This window comes from Oncorhynchus mykiss, chromosome 12, assembly GCF_013265735.2.
Source record: "Oncorhynchus mykiss isolate Arlee chromosome 12, USDA_OmykA_1.1, whole genome shotgun sequence".
Taxonomy (NCBI): Eukaryota; Metazoa; Chordata; class Actinopteri; order Salmoniformes; family Salmonidae; genus Oncorhynchus; species Oncorhynchus mykiss.
In genome coordinates, this window is record NC_048576.1 from 5,537,010 (window position 1) to 5,554,388 (window position 17,379).

The following is a 17,379-nucleotide window of genomic DNA, read 5'->3' on the forward strand; positions in this document are numbered from 1 at the left end:
CTCTGGTCCACAGGACTGTCTCTGGTCCACAGGGCTGTCACTGGTCTCTGGTCCACAGGGCTGTCACTAGTCTCTGGTCCACAGGACTGTCTCTGGTCCACAGGGCTGTCCCTCACAGATCTCCCTCTGAGCAGAGATAATACACACCTCATATACCCTGAACGATGCGAAAGCTGCCGCCACGATACACGATCCTCCCAGGATATACCACCAGCTGAAGAGGCCGAAGGACACGCCCTTCACGATGCAGTACAGGCCGAAACACACCAGGAAGATCATCGACACGATCTGAACACACACCGGCGGGCTGCTGGCCTCCTCACCCATAGAGGAAAAGTCTAGGCTGTACAACCGACTGGTAGGTCTGAGCTGCAAGAGATGGTGTCTCTCATGGGACAAAAGGGGCGCAAGCTGTGGCCCAAAGACAAGACTCGTTGGAAGACGATTGTCGCACCGTTAGCTACGAGGAATAAGTCAATTATGTACCAACCGACATGTCAGCATTAAACCTCCTCTTCGGTTAGACAGACTCAGACAGAGACACACAGTCACTTAGCTCCACTGAGGTGAGAGGTACTGTAAGAGGTGGGCTGTGAGTGCCTGGTCAGCTTTATATATTAGCCTACTGTTGTACATGGATCTGATTGATTAGACGAAACAACTCTCTTTTTAATTAGCTGTGGTGAGGATCAACCTTGACTTTAATCCATGTCTAGAACCTCTGAGGTGAATTAAAAAAAAACACTGGTGGATTAAAACACTGTGAGTGGCTGTCCATGGAGAGAACTCTTCCTACAGTGAGGTGTTAGCATGTTAGCCTCTGTGCTATTTATCACCCATCTAAACACAGTGAGGGTTAGCATGTTAGCCTCTGTGCTATTTATCACCTGTCTAATCACAGTGAGGTGTTAGCATGTTAGCCTCTGTGCTATTTATCACCCGTCTAATCACAGTGAGGTGTTAGCATGTTAGCCTCTGTGCTATTTATCACCCATCTAATCACAGTGAGGGTTAGCATATTAGCCTCTGTGCTATCTATTATCAATCTAATCACAGTGAGGGTTAGCATGTTAGCCTCTGTGCTATCTATTATCAATCTAATCACAGTGTGGGTTAGCACAGAGGCTAACATGCTATCTATTATCCATCTAATCACAGTGAGGGTTAGCATGTTAGCCTCTGTGCTATCAATAATCCATCTAATCACAGATAGTGTATAAGTAAACTAAGCTAAACTAATGAGCTCAGAATAAGAGATTGAACCGCTGTGTTTCTCTCAACAACAGATGAGCCCATTCTGTATCGCAAACAACACCAGTAGGCATGTACTGTATAAAATCACCTTGTGAAAAGATATAAACTTTTTTCTGGAAGGAATCAAAACTTTATTGTTTCTGGTGTAGTAATGTTTACATGGAATCATGAACAGTCAAACTAAATGTTAAAAAGAATTGTAAATAAGTGTCAGTGTCTAGTTGACAATATTATCATCGCTTTGTAGGTCAGACACTTTGTGTTGGTTATTGTAAACTGAACAGTCAAGTTACAGACTGATGATTGGATAACAAACTTGATTTTAGTGTTGCTAAATTATCATAAATACATATTCACTAGGCTAAGGATGCCAGCACAACAAGTTAATTTACATAGAAAGAAGTCCTCATGGTGAAGTAATGAAAAACAGGATCATGATGGATGAACACCTGAAAGAACCAATGAAACTACAAAAAAACCCCGGCAATATCACATTTATATAAGTATTCAGACCCTTTACTTAGTACTTTGTTGAAGCACCTTTGGCCGTGAAGACATCCTTGAGTCTTCTTGGTTATGACGCTACAAGCTTGGCACACCTGTATTTGGGGAGTTTCTCCCATTCTTCTCTGCAGATCCTCTCAAGCTCTGTCAGGTTGTAATGGGAGCTATTTTCAGTCCGGGCTCCGCCTGGGCCACTCAAGGACATTCAGAGACTTGTCCCGAAGCCACTCCTGTGGTGTCTTGGTTGTGTGCTTAGGGTCGTTGTTCTGTTGGAAGGTGAACCTTCACCCCAGTTAGAGGTCCTGAGCGCTCTGGAGCAGATTTTCATCAAGGATCTCTCTGTACTTTGTTCTGTTCATCTTTCCCTCGATCCTGACTAGTCTCCCTGTCTCTGCCACTGAAAAACAGCCCCACAGCATGATGCTGCCACCACCATGCTTCACCGTAGGGATGGTGCCAGGTTTCCCCCAGAGAATCTTGTTTCTCATGGTTTGAGAGTATTTAGGTGCCTTTTGGCAAACTCCAACTGGGCTGTCATGTGCCTTTTACTGAGGAGTGGCTTCTGTCTGGCCGCTCTACCATAAAGGCCTGATTGGTGGAATGCTGCAGAGATGGTTGTCCTTCTGGAAGTTTCTTCCATCTCCACAGAGGAATTTTGGAGCACTGTCAGAGTGACCATTGGGTTCTTGTTCACCTCCCTGACCAAGGCCATTCATCCCTGATTGCTCAATTTGGCTGGGAGGCCAGCTCTAGGAAGAGTCTTGGTGGTTCCAAACTTTTTCCATTTTAGAATGATGGAGGCCACTGTTTTCTTGGGGATCTTCAAAGCTACAGAAAATATTTGGTACCCTTCCCCAGATCTGTGCCTCGACACAATCCGGTATCGGAGCTCTACAGACAACGCCTTCGACCTCATGGTTTGGTTTTGCTCTGACAACTGTGGGACCTTATATAGACCGGTGTGTGCCTTTCTAAATCATGACCAATCAATTTAATTTACCACAGGTGTACTCCAATCAAGATGTAGAAACATCTCAAGGATGATCAATGGAAACAGGATGCACCTGAGCTCAATTTCAAGTCTCATAGCAAAGGGTTTGAATACTCATGTGAATAAGGTATTTCTGTTTTTAATTTGTCATTATGGGGTATTGTGATGTCATTCTGGGTTATTGTGATGTCATTATGGGGTATTGTGATGTCATTATGGGGTATTGTGATGTCATTATGGGGTATTGTGATGCCATTATGGGGTATTGTGATGTCATTATGGGTCATTGTGATGTCATTATGGGTTATTGTGATGTCATTATGGGGTATTGTGATGTCATTATGGGGTATTGTGATGTCATTATGGGGTATTGTGATGCCATTATGGGGTATTGTGATGTCATGCTGGGTTATTGTGTGTAGATTAATTAGGAAAAGATGTATGTAATCCATTTTAGAATAAGTCTGTAACGTAACAACATGTAGAAAACGTCAAGGGGTCTGAATACTTTCCCAATGAACTATATAGTGCACTGCCTTTGCCCATAGGCCAAAGGGTCCCATAGCGTCCTGGTCAACCGTAGTGCACTGCCTTTGCCCATAGTGCCCCGTAGGTTTCCATAGAGCCCTGGTCAACAGTAGTGCACTGCCTTTGCCCATAGGCCATAGTGTCCCGTAGGGTTCCATAGAGCCCTGGTCAACAGTAGTGCACTGCCTTTGCCCATAGGGCCCCGTAGGGTTCCATAGAGCCCTGGTCAACCGTAGTGCACTGCCTTTGCCCATAGGCCATAGTGTCCCGTAGGGTTCCATAGAGCCCTGGTCAACAGTAGTGCACTGCCTTTGCCCATAGGGCCCCGTAGGGTTCCATAGAGCCCTGGTCAACCGTAGTGCACTGCCTTTGCCCATAGGCCATAGTGTCCCGTAGGGTTCCATAGAGCCCTGGTCAACAGTAGTGCACTATATAAGAAATAGGATTCTATTCTTACGTTTTGATTTGCCAGTCAGCCAGCCAGCTTGCCAGTCAATCAGTCAGCCAGCCAGCTGGCCAGTGAATCAGTCAGCCAGCCAGCTGGCCAGTGAATCAGTCAGCCAGCCAGCTTGCCAGTCAATCAGTCAGCCAGCCAGCTGGCCAGTCAATCAGTCAGCCAGCCAGCTGGCCAGTGAATCAGTCAGCCAGCCAGCTTGCCAGTCAATCAGTCAGCCAGCCAGCTGGCCAGTGAATCAGTCAGTCATCCAGCTGGCCAGTGAATCAGTCAGCCAGCCAGCTGGCCAGTGAATCAGTCAGCCAGCCTGCCAGTAAGTCAGTCAGTCAGTCAGTCAGTAAGTGGTCCTAGTAGTCATACTCTCATATTGAACATAATCAACTCATGCAAACATTAGTTAATCAGCTCCTCCTCTGTAATCTGGTGTTATAGAGAGAATGATTCAACATGACAAACTACAGCAGAGTCTAGTAGTCTCTGCTACAGTGTTGATCGTACAACTAGTAGAGTCTGTCCTCGCTACATCCAGCCAGGCAGGCGTATCTGCAGATAACAGGTTCTTCTACGGCTACCAGACGCACGGTGATGATGTCATCCAAGCTTCAGAGGCATCTCTGCTGCTCACTGGACCCCTCCCACAGCGTATCCACGGTAACCTCCTGCCAGGCCATCGGCAGCTCCAGTGGTTCTGCTACAACACCTCAGTGACACATCCCAGACGTCATATCTTTCTGGAAGAGATAAATAAGTTACTAGAGAGTGAGAGGATGAAACTGATTCAACATTCAATTCATTTGTTTACAACAACACTTGTGACTGTGCTCCATTCGATGGTATGTCATGACAACTGTTCGGTCAAGACAGGTGTAAATCCCTGTATCAGCGGAGAATGAGTTTGGCAACAGTGACAGGCTGGCAAACTGAGCTGAGCTCCACCTTGGTGAGAGGGCCATCACTACGCTCAAGGTCAACGTACTAACACACCTGGCCTGATGGCCTGCTAATACACGCTGGCTGTCAGCCTATTAGGCACAAGGTCAACCCGATAGCACACCCAGAGAACTCACAGCCAGGTGGCTAGGCAACAGCCTTCCTTCCAGGGGCCAGTAGAAGGGTGGCACCAGGACCTACAGTCGTCCTGGTCCTTGTTTCTGCCTCATGTGTGCAGCTGTATTTGTTTATTTTCTGTTGCCTAGGAGATCTATACTACACAAGAGCTGACCTGAAGGAACAAATATATTCCTGCAGGCCATTCCCCCATATTCCCCCATCCCCCATATTCCCCCATTCCCCCATATTCCCCCATATTCCCCCATTTTCCCCCCATTCCCCATATTCCCCCATTCCCCCATATTCCCCCATTCCCCCATTCCCCATATTCCCCCATTCCCCATATTCCCCCATTCCCCATATTCCCCATATTCCCCCATATTCCCCATATTCCCCCATTCCCAGATTCCCCATATTCCCCCATTCCCCCATCACTCCTCTTGTCCGAATCTTTCTCCTGAGCCAGCATAAGGCCAAATGAGAAGGACTCACAGGAGCTGGCAGAAGACATCTGTATGTCCCTGCCGTGTAATGGCGACCAGAACCAGACTGATCCCATCTCCCTGCCGTGTACTGGCGACCATAACCAGACAGATCCCATCTCTCTGCCGTGTACTGGAGACCAGAACCAGACTGATCCCATCTCCCTGCCGTGTACTGGAGACCAGAACCAGACTGATCCCATCTTCCTGCTGTGTACTGGAGACCAGAACCAGACTGATCCCATCTCCCTGCCGTGTACTGGAGACCAGAACCAGACTGATCCCATCTCCCTGCCGTGTACTGGAGACCAGAACCAGACTGATCCCATCTTCCTGCTGTGTACTGGAGACCAGAACCAGACTGATCCCATCTCCCTGCCGTGTAATGGAGACCAGAACCAGACTGATCCCATCTCCCTGTCGTGTAATGGAGACCAGAACCAGACTGATCCCATCTCCTAGCTGATAGAGGACTGATTATATCTCCCTGTTCCACTGTATGGAGGCTGATAGAGGACTGATTCTATCTCCCTGTTCCACTGTATGGAGGCTGATAGAGGACTGATTATAACTCCCTGTTCCACTGTATGGAGGCTGATAGAGGACTGATTATATCTCCCTGTTCCACTGTATGGAGGCTGATAGAGGAAGTAGACAAGAGGAGAAAATGGAATACAATGAAAACCTACAACTAAACTAGAATGTTTTCTTAAGGAACACTGACCAGGCAACAGCACATTTTAAAGAAAACATAGAACATCTATTCTAATGCTGCCTTACACCAGTCCAGTCAGCCTCTAGGTGGCACCAGTCCATTCAGCCTCTAGGTGGCACCAGTCCATTCAGCCTCTAGGTGACACCAGTCCATTCAGCCTCTAGGTGGCACCAGTCCATTCAGCCTCTAGGTGGCACCAGTCCAGTCAGCCTCTAGGTGACACAAGTCCATTCAGCCTCTAGGTGACACCAGTCCAGTCAGCCTCTAGGTGACACCAGTCCAGTCAGCCTCTAGGAAACACCAGTCCAGTCAGCCTCTAGATGACACCAGTCCAGTCAGCCTCTAGGTGACACCAGTCCAGTCAGCCTCTAGGTGACACCAGTCCAGTCAGCCTCTAGGTGACACCAGTCCAGTCGGCCTCTAGATGACACCAGTCCAGTCGGCCTCTCGATGACACCAGTCCAGTCGGCCTCTCGATGACACCAGTCCAGTCGGCCTCTCGATGACACCAGTCCAGTCGGCCTCTCGATGACACCAGTCCAGTCGGCCTCTAGATGACACCAGTCCAGTCAGCCTCTAGATGACACCAGTCCAGTCAGCCTCTAGATGACACCAGTCCAGTCAGCCTCTAGATGACACCAGTCCAGTCAGCCTCTAGATGACACCAGTCCAGTCAGCCTCTAGATGACACCAGTCCAGTCAGCCTCTAGGTGACAGCAGTCCATTCAGCCTCTAGGTGACACCAGTCCATTCAGCCTCTAGGTGACACCAGTCCATTCAGCCTCTAGGTGACACAAGTCCATTCAGCCTCTAGATGACACCAGTCAGTTAGCCTCTAGGTGACACAAGTCCATTCAGCCTCTAGATGACACCAATCAGTCAGCCTCTAGGTGGCACCAGTCCAGTCAGCCTCTAGGTGGCACCAGTCAGTCAGCCTCTAGGTGGCACCAGTCCAGTCAGACTCTATAATAAAGAACTACCGGGTGACCAGAGCCTTAATAAACCCCTAGCCCCTAACCCCTAGCCCCTAACCCCTAGCCCCTAGCCCCTAACCCCTAGCCCCAAACCCCTAGCCCCTAACCCCTAACCCCTAGCCTCCTGTATGTCTGAGAGGATTGCATTACTACTCACCAGCCTTGGTCTAAAGCACTATATAATAGGGAATAGGGTTCCAAACGGCTCTGTTCTAAAGTAGTAAACTATATAGGGAATAGGGAGCCATTTGGGACACTTCTCTCTATACTCACCAGTGGCTCCAGCTCCTTGCGGTCTATGAGGTTGAGCTCTGTGCTGAAGTAGTAGAAGTGCTTATAGCAGGTGTTAACATGGGCCTCAGCTCCCATCAGGATCATACGGTCAAAATGGTGGATGTAGACGTGGACAAACACCCGGAACAGACGGCAGATGATCTTCTTACAGATCTGGGTGAAGTTCTTAGGGAAGGGGATACCTGTGGGGAAAGAGAGAGAGAGAGAGAAGGAGAGAGAGAGAGAGAGAGGGAGAGAGGGAGCGGGAGAGAGAAGGAGCGGGAGAGAGAGAGAGAGAGGTAGCGAGAGAGAGAGAGAGAGAGAGAGAGAGAGAGAGAGAGAGAGAGAGAGAGAGAGAGAGAGACAGAGAGGGAGAGAGAGAGAGGGGGAGCGGGAGAGAAAGAGAGGGAGCGAGAGACAGAGACAGAGAGAGAGAGAGAGAGAGAGAGAGTGAAAGAGAGATTTTATTTGTATTTATTTTTTATTCTTTATGCCATGCACAATGCAGAGAACGCCAGAAGAAGAATTATAATTTAATTATCACAGTGAATTATTGTAATGTTTGTTTATGTGTAAATTAATCCCGAAAATAAAACTATGTAATTCCTTTGACAGGCAGGCAGGTGGCAGCAGAGAGCCAACAGAGACCAACATTCTGTTTACCCTGCAGTATAAACACAAACAGAGTCTGTTTACCCTGCAGTATAAACACAAACAGAGTCTGTTTACCCTGCAGTATGGACACAGTTTGTTTACCCTGCAGTATGGACACAAACAGAGTCTGTTTACCCTGCAGTATGGACACAGTTTGTTTACCCTGCAGTATGAACACAAACAGAGTCTGTTTACCCTGCAGTATGAACACAAACAGAGTCTGTTTACACTGCAGTATGAACACAAACACAGTCTGTTTACCCTGCAGTATGAACACAAACACAGTCTGTTTACCCTGCAGTATGAACACAAACACAGCCTGTTTACCCTGCAGTATGAACACAAACAGAGTCTGTTTACCCTGCAGTATGAACACAGTCTGTTTACCCTGCAGTATGGACACAAACAGAGTCTGTTTACCCTGCAGTATGGACACAGTCTGTTTACCCTGCAGTATGAACACAAACAGAGTCTGTTTACCCTGCAGTATGGACACAAACAGTGTCTGTTTACCCTGCAGTATGAACACAGTCTGTTTACCCTGCAGTATGAACACAGTCTGTTTACCCTGCAGTAAGGACACAGTCTGTTTACCCTGCAGTATGAATACAAACAGAGTCTGCTTACCCTGCAGTATGAACACAAACAGAGTCTGTTTACCCTGCAGTATGGGCACAAACAGAGTCTGTTTACCCTGCAGTATGAACAGTCTGTTTACCCTGCAGTATGAACACAAACAGAGTCTGTTTACCCTGCAGTATGGACACAAACAGAGTCTGTTTACCCTGCAGTATGGACACAGTTTGTTTACCCTGCAGTATGGGCACAAACAGTCTGTTTACCCTGCAGTACGGACACAGTCTGTTTGCCCTGCAGTATGAACACAAACAGAGTCTGTTTACCCTGCAGTATGAACACAGAGTCTGTTAGTGGTAACATGGATAACATTTTCTCAACGACATGCCACACAACCCGTATCCCACTCTGGTAATAATACAACCACACAGTGATGCTATGGAGACCAACAACTGTGCATGGCATCAAATGCATGATCTAAGCCAAAGACATATCAGCCAACTGACCGGCATGTATCCCGATCTTGTAGATATAATTGAATTGTATAAACTTAATTGATGGACAGTTGGAAATGTCCCCAGCATAGGACACATACAGGGGCAACTCCATCAATACAACCAGGACAATACAACCAGGACAGACCAGGACAATACAACCAGTGGCAGACCAGGACAATATAACCATAACAGGCCAGGACAATACAACAAGTACAGACCAGGACAATACAACCAGACTATCAGACTACAGGACAGACCAGGACAATACAACCAGGACAGACCATGACAGACCAGGACAATACAACCAGGACAGACCAGGACAATACAACCAGGACAATACAACCAGACCATCAGACTACAGGACAGACCAGGACAGACCAGGACAATACAACCAGACTATCAGACTACAGGACAGACCAGGACAGACCAGGACAATACAACCAGACTATCAGACTACAGGACGGACCAGGACAATACAACCAGGACAGACCAGGACAGACCAGGACAATACAACCAGACTATCAGACTACAGGACAGACCAGGACAGACCAGGACAATACAACCAGACTATCAGACTACAGGACAGACCAGGACAATACAACCAGGACAGACCAGGACAATACAACCAGACCATCAGACTACAGGACAGACCAGGACAGACCAGGACAGACCAGGACAATACAACCAGACCATCAGACTACAGGACAGACCAGGACAATACAACCAGGACAGACCAGGACAGACCAGGACAATACAACCAGGTTGTCAGACTACAGGACAGACCAGGACAATAAAACCAGGACAGACCAGGACAGACCAGGACAATACAACCAGGACAGACCAGGACAGACCAGGACAATACAACCAGGACAGACCAGGACAATACAACCAGACTGTCAGACTACAGGACAGACCAGGACAGACCAGGACAATACAACCAGACTGTCAGACTACAGGACAGACCAGGACAGACCAGGACAATACAACCAGACTATCATACTACAGGACAGACCAGGACAATACAACCAGGACAGACCAGGACAATACAACCAGACTGTCAGACTACAGGACAGACCAGGACAGACCAGGACAATACAACCAGACTATCATACTACAGGACAGACCAGGACAATACAACCAGGACAGACCAGGACAGACCAGGACAATACAACCAGGACAGACCAGGACAATACAACCAGACTATCAGACTACAGGACAGACCAGGACAATACAACCAGGACAGACCAGGACAGACCAGGACAATACAACCAGACTGTCAGACTACAGGACAGACCAGGACAATAAAACCAGGACAGACCAGGACAGACCAGGACAATACAACCAGGACAGACCAGGACAATACAACCAGACTATCAGACTACAGTACAGACCAGGACAGACCAGGACAATACAACCAGACCATCAGACTACAGGACAGACCAGGACAGACCAGGACAATACAACCAGACTATCAGACTACAGGACAGACCAGGACAGACCAGGACAATACAACCAGGACAGACCAGGACAGACCAGGACAATACAACCAGGACAGACCAGGACAGACCAGGACAATACAACCAGACTGTCAGACTACAGGACAGACCAGGACAGACCAGGACAATACAACCAGACTATCAGATTACAGGACAGACCAGGACAATACAACCTGGCCATCAGACTACAGGACAGACCAGGACAGACCAGGACAATACAACCAGACTATCAGACTACAGGACAGACCAGGACAATAAAACCAGAATATCAGACTACAGGACAGACCAGGACAGACCAGGACAATACAACCAGACTATCAGACTACAGGACAGACCAGGACAGACCAGGACAATACAACCAGACTATCAGACTACAGGACAGACCAGGACAGACCAGGACAATACAACCAGACTATCAGACTACAGGACAGACCAGGACAGACCAGGACAATACAACCAGACTATCAGACTACAGGAAAGACCAGGACAGACCAGGACAATACAACCAGACTATCAGACTACAGGACAGACCAGGACAGACCAGGACAATACAACCAGGACAGACCAGGACAGACCAGGACAATACAACCAGGACAGACCAGGACAGACCAGGACAATACAACCAGACTGTCAGACTACAGGACACACCAGGACAATACAACAAGACTATTAGACTACAGGACAGACCAGGACAGACCAGGACAATATAACCATAACAGGCCAGGACAATACAACCAGGACAGACCAGGACAATATAACCATAACAGGCCAGGACAATACAACCAGACTATCAGACTACAGGACAGACCAGGACAATACAACCAGGACAGACCAGGACAATACAACCAGACTGTCAGACTACAGGACAGACCAGGACAGACCAGGACAATATAACCTGGCCATCAGACTACAGGACAGAACAGGACAGACCAGGACAATACAACCAGACTATCAGACTACAGGACAGACCAGGACAATACAACCAGACTATCAGACTACAGGACAGACCAGGACAATACAACCAGACTATCAGACTACAGGACAGACCAGGACAGACCAGGACAATATAACCATAACAGGCCAGGACAATACAACCACACCATCAGACTACAGGACAGACCAGGACAGACCAGGACAATATAACCATAACAGGCCAGGACAGTACAACAAGGACAGACCAGGACAATATAACCATAACAGACCAGGACAATACAACAAGGACAGACCAGGACAATATAACCATAACAGACCAGGACAATACAACCAGACTATCAGACTACAGGACAGACCAGGACAGACCAGGACAATACAACCAGACTATCAGACTACAGGACAGACCAGGACAGACCAGGACAATACAACCAGGACAGACCAGGACAGACCAGGACAATACAACCAGACTATCAGACTACAGGACAGACCAGGACAATACAACCAGACTATCAGACTACAGGACAGACCAGGACAGACCAGGACAATATAACCAGGACAGACCAGGACAATACAACCAGGACAGACCAGGACAGACCAGGACAATACAACCAGACTATCAGACTACAGGACAGACCAGGAAAGACCAGGACAATACAACCAGGACAGACCAGGACAGACCAGGACAATACAACCAGACTGTCAGACTACAGGACAGACCAGGACAATAAAACCAGGACAGACCAGGACAATATAACCAGACTGTCAGACTACAGGACAGACCAGGACAGACCAGGACAATACAACCAGACTGTCAGACTACAGGACAGACCAGGACAGACCAGGACAATACAACCAGACTATCAGACTACAGGACAGACCAGGACAATACAACCATAACAGGCCAGGACAGACCAGGACAATACAACCAGACTATCAGACTAGAGGACAGACCAGGACAATACAACCAGGACAGACCAGGACAATACAACCAGACCATCAGACTACAGGACAGACCAGGACAATACAACCAGAACAGACCAGGACAGACCAGGACAATACAACCAGACCATCAGACTACAGGAGAGACCAGGACAATACAACCAGACTATTAGACTACAGGACAGACCAGGACAATACAACCAGACTATCAGACTACAGGACAGACCAGGACAGACCAGGACAATATAACCATAACATGCCAGGACAATACAACCAGACCATCAGACTACAGGACAGACCAGGACAATATAACCATAACAGGCCAGGACAGTACAACAAGGACAGAACAGGACAATATAACCATAACAGACCAGGACAATACAACAAGGACAGACCAGGACAATATAACCATAACAGACCAGGACAATACAACCAGACTATCAGACTACAGGACAGACCAGGACAGACCAGGACAATACAACCAGACTATCAGACTACAGGACAGACCAGGACAATACAACCAGACTACAGGACAGACCAGGACAGACCAGGACAATAAAACCAGGACAGACCAGGACAGACCAGGACAATACAACCAGACTATCAGACTACAGGACAGACCAGGACAATATAACCAGGACAGACCAGGACAATACAACCAGGACAGACCAGGACAGACCAGGACAATACAACCAGACTATCAGACTACAGGACAGACCAGGACAGACCAGGACAATACAACCAGGACAGACCAGGACAATACAACCAGACAGTCAGACTACAGGACAGACCAGGACAGACCAGGACAATACAACCAGGACAGACCAGGACAATATAACCATAACAGGCCAGGACAATACAACCAGACTATCAGACTACAGGACAGACCAGGACAGACCAGAACAATACAACCAGACTGTCAGACTACAGGACAGACCAGGACAGACCATCAGACTACAGGACAGACCAGGACAATATAACCATAACAGGCCAGGACAGACCAGGACAATACAACCAGACTATCAGACTACAGGACAGACCAGGACAATACAACCAGGACAGACCAGGACAGACCAGGACAATACAACCAGACCATCAGACTACAGGACAGACCAGGACAATACAACCAGGACAGACCAGGACAATACAACCAGACCATCAGACTACAGGAGAGACCAGGACAATACAACCAGACTATCAGACTACAGGACAGACCAGGACAATACAACCAGACCACCAGACTACAGGACAGACCAGGACAGACCAGGACAATACAACCAGACTATCAGACTACAGGACAGAACAGGACAGACCAGGACAATATAACCAGGACAGACCAGGACAATACAACCAGACTGTCAGACTACAGGACAGACCAGGACAGACCAGGACAATACAACCAGGACAGACCAGGACAGACCAGGACAATACAACCAGACTATCAGACTACAGGACAGACCAGGACAATATAACCAGGACAGACCAGGGCAATACAACCAGGACAGACCAGGACAGACCAGGACAATACAACCAGACTATCAGACTACAGGACAGACCAGGACAGACCAGGACAATACAACCAGGACAGACCAGGACAATATAACCATAACAGGCCAGGACAATACAACCAGACTGTCAGACTACAGGACAGACCAGGACAGACCAGGACAATACAACCAGACTATCAGACTACAGGACAGACCAGGACAATACAACCATAACAGGCCAGGACAATACAACCATAACAGGCCAGGACAGACCAGGACAATACAACCAGACTATCAGACTACAGGACAGACCAGGACAATACAACCAGGACAGACCAGGACAGACCAGGACAATACAACCAGACCATCAGACTACAGGATAGACCAGGACAATACAACCAGGACAGACCAGGACAGACCAGGACAATACAACCAGACCATCAGACTACAGGACAGACCAGGACAGACCAGGACAATACAACCAGACTATCAGACTACAGGGCAGACCAGGACAATACAACCAGACCATCAGACTACAGGACAGACCAGGACAGACCAGGACAATACAACCAGACTATCAGACTACAGGACAGAACAGGACAGACCAGGACAATATAACCAGGACAGACCAGGACAATACAACCAGGACAGACCAGGACAATACAACCAGACTGTCAGACTACAGGACAGACCAGGACAATACAACCAGACCATCAGACTACAGGACAGACCAGGACAGACTAGGACAATACAACCAGACTATCAGACTACAGGGCAGACCAGGACAATACAACCAGGACAGACCAGGACAGACCAGGACAATACAACCAGACCATCACTACGGGTTACTACCGTGTCTGTCTGTCTGTCTGTCTTAGTCTGTCTCCGTCCATCTCTGTCCGTCTCTGTCTGTCTGCAGCCTGAGATGTTTTTGGTAATCCAATCCACAGAGCGACCAGAGCAGGTCAATACTGACTGGGTCTAGGTCATCACAGAGAGAGGAAGAGGTTGGTTACCAGCCACACATACAATAGGACCAGTCTGAGGGATATTGAAGATGTACAGCAGCTGAGCTTGAGAGCACACCCTATTCCCTATATAGTGCACTACTTTAGGCCAGAGCCCTATGGAACCCTATTCCCTATATAGTGCACTACTTTAGACCAGAGCCCCATGGAACCCTATTCCCTATATAGTGCACTACTTTAGACCAGAGCCTTATGGAACCCTATTCCCTGTGTGACAGACACCCTCTATCTGACAGAGCTGAACGCTCACACAGACACCCTCTATCTGACAGAGCTGAACGCTCACACAGACACCCTCTGACAGAGCTGAACGGTCACACAGACACCCTCTATCTGACAGAGCTGAACGGTCACACAGACACCCTCTATCTGACGGAGCTGAACGCTCACAGAGACACCCTCTGACAGAGCTGAACGCTCACACAGACACCCTCTATCTGACAGAGCTGAACGCTCACACAGACACCCTCTGACAGAGCTGAAAGGTCACACAGACACCCTCTGACAGAGCTGAAAGGTCACACAGACACCCTCTGACAGAGCTGAAAGGTCACACAGACACCCTCTGACAGAGCTGAAAGGTCACACAGACACCCTCTGACAGAGCTGAAAGGTCACACAGACACCCTCTGACAGAGCTGAAAGGTCACACAGATTCCCTCTGACAGAGCTGAAAGGTCACACAGACACCCTCTATCTGACAGAGCTGAATGGTCACACAGACACCCTCTGACAGAGCTGAAAGGTCACACAGACACCCTCTGACAGAGCTGAACGGTCACACAGACACCCTCTGACAGAGCTGAAAGGTCACACACACACCCTCTGACAGAGCTGAAAGGTCACACAGACACCCTCTGACAGAGCTGAAAGGTCACACAGACACCCTCTGACAGAGCTGAACGCTCACACAGACACCCTCTATCTGACAGAGTTGAAAGGTCACACAGACACCCTCTGACAGAGCTGAAAGGTCACACAGACACCCTCTGACAGAGCTGAACGCTCACACAGACACCCTCTGACAGAGCTGAAAGGTCACACAGACACCCTCTGACAGAGCTGAAAGGTCACACAGACACCCTCTGACAGAGCTGAAAGGTCACACAGACACCCTCTGACAGAGCTGAAAGGTCACACAGACACCCTCTGACAGAGCTGAAAGGTCACACAGACACCCTCTATCTGACAGAGTCGCAAGACTCATCAATCTCACCGGAGAAGTCATCCGAGTGAGCGAAACAGCACCCCAGCTGTCTCAGTATGTATAGATCATGTTTCTGATGCTGTCTGGCCAAAAAGAGTATGGCAGGTAATATTATGAGCTACAGATACTAAAACAGACAGGTGCTTTTTGCCTTGCTATGATGCTTTCTCTGGTGAAAGAGATTCAGCTTCTTGGCGAATCAAACAATAATTATTACAATTTAGTACACACTTATCCAGAGTGATTTATAGGAGCAATTTGGGATTAAGTGCCTTGCTCAAGAGCACAATTACATATATTTCATCTAGTCGGCTCGGGGATTTGAACCAGCAACTTATCGGTTACTGACCCGGATAGACATTATTATATACAGTGGCATTCGGGAAAAAGTATTCAGACCCCTTCCCTTTTTCCACATTTTGTTACTTATTCTAAAATGGATTAAAAAAATTATTGTAAACGTATACAAAAAAATGCATCCTGTTTCCATTGATCATTTACATTTTTTATTTAACTAGGCATCCTTGAGATGTTTCTACAACTTGATTGGAGTACACCTGTGGTAAATTCAATTGATTGGACATGACTTGGAAAGGCACACACCGGTCTATATAAGGTCTCACAGTTGACACAGTGCATGTCAGAGCAAAAACCATGCTATGAGGTTGAAGAAATTGTCTGTAGAGCTCCTAGACAGGATTGTGTTGAGGCACAGATCTGGGGAAGGGTACCCAAAAAATGTCTGTAGCATTGAAGGTCCCCAAGAACACAGTGGCCTCCATCATTCTTAAATGGAAGAAGTTTAGAACCACCAAGACTCTTCTTAGAGCTGGCCCTGGGCCAAACTGACCAATTGGGGGAGAAGGGCCTTGGTCAAGGAGGTGACCAAGAACCCGATGGTCACTCTGACAGAGCTCCAGAGTTCTTCTGTGTAGATGGGAGAACCTTCCAGAAGGACAACCATCTCTGCAGCACTCCACCAATCAGGCCTTTATGGTAGAGTGGCCGGATGGAAGCCACTCCTCAGTAAAAGGCACATGACAGGCCACTTGGAGTTTGCCAAACGGCACCTAAAGACTCTTAGACCATGAGAAACAAGATTCTCTGGTCTGATGAAACCAAGATTGAACTCTTTGGCCTGAATGCCAAGTGTCACGTCTGGAGGAAACCTGGCACCATCCCTATGGTGAAGCATAGTGGTGGCAGCATCATGCTGTGGGGATGTTTTTCAGTTGCAGGGACTGGAAGACTAGTCAGGATCGAGGGAAAGATGAATGGAGCAAAGTACAGAGAGATCCTTGATGAAAACCTGCTTCAGAGCACTCAGGACCTCAGAT

At 47.9% G+C, this 17,379-nt stretch overlaps 1 protein-coding gene across 3 annotated transcripts in view; it reads right to left on the minus strand.

The window, feature by feature from the left end:
* Positions 1-3,937: 3,937 nt before the first annotated feature.
* Positions 3,938-17,379, minus strand: part of LOC110536877 (MOB kinase activator 3B) — a 66,790-nt gene continuing 53,348 nt past the window's right edge. Inside the window, exons 3-4 of one of the 3 annotated variants that reach the window (XM_036936764.1) lie at positions 7,226-7,428; positions 3,938-4,458 (exon numbers count right to left, since the gene is read on the minus strand). In XM_036936764.1, the coding sequence (XP_036792659.1) occupies positions 4,453-4,458; positions 7,226-7,428 (209 nt within the window). In that variant the 3' untranslated portion in view covers positions 3,938-4,452. Of the gene's footprint in view, positions 4,463-7,225; positions 7,429-17,379 lie in introns of all 3 variants that reach the window. The other 2 variants (XM_036936763.1, XM_036936765.1) reach the window with 2 other exon arrangements.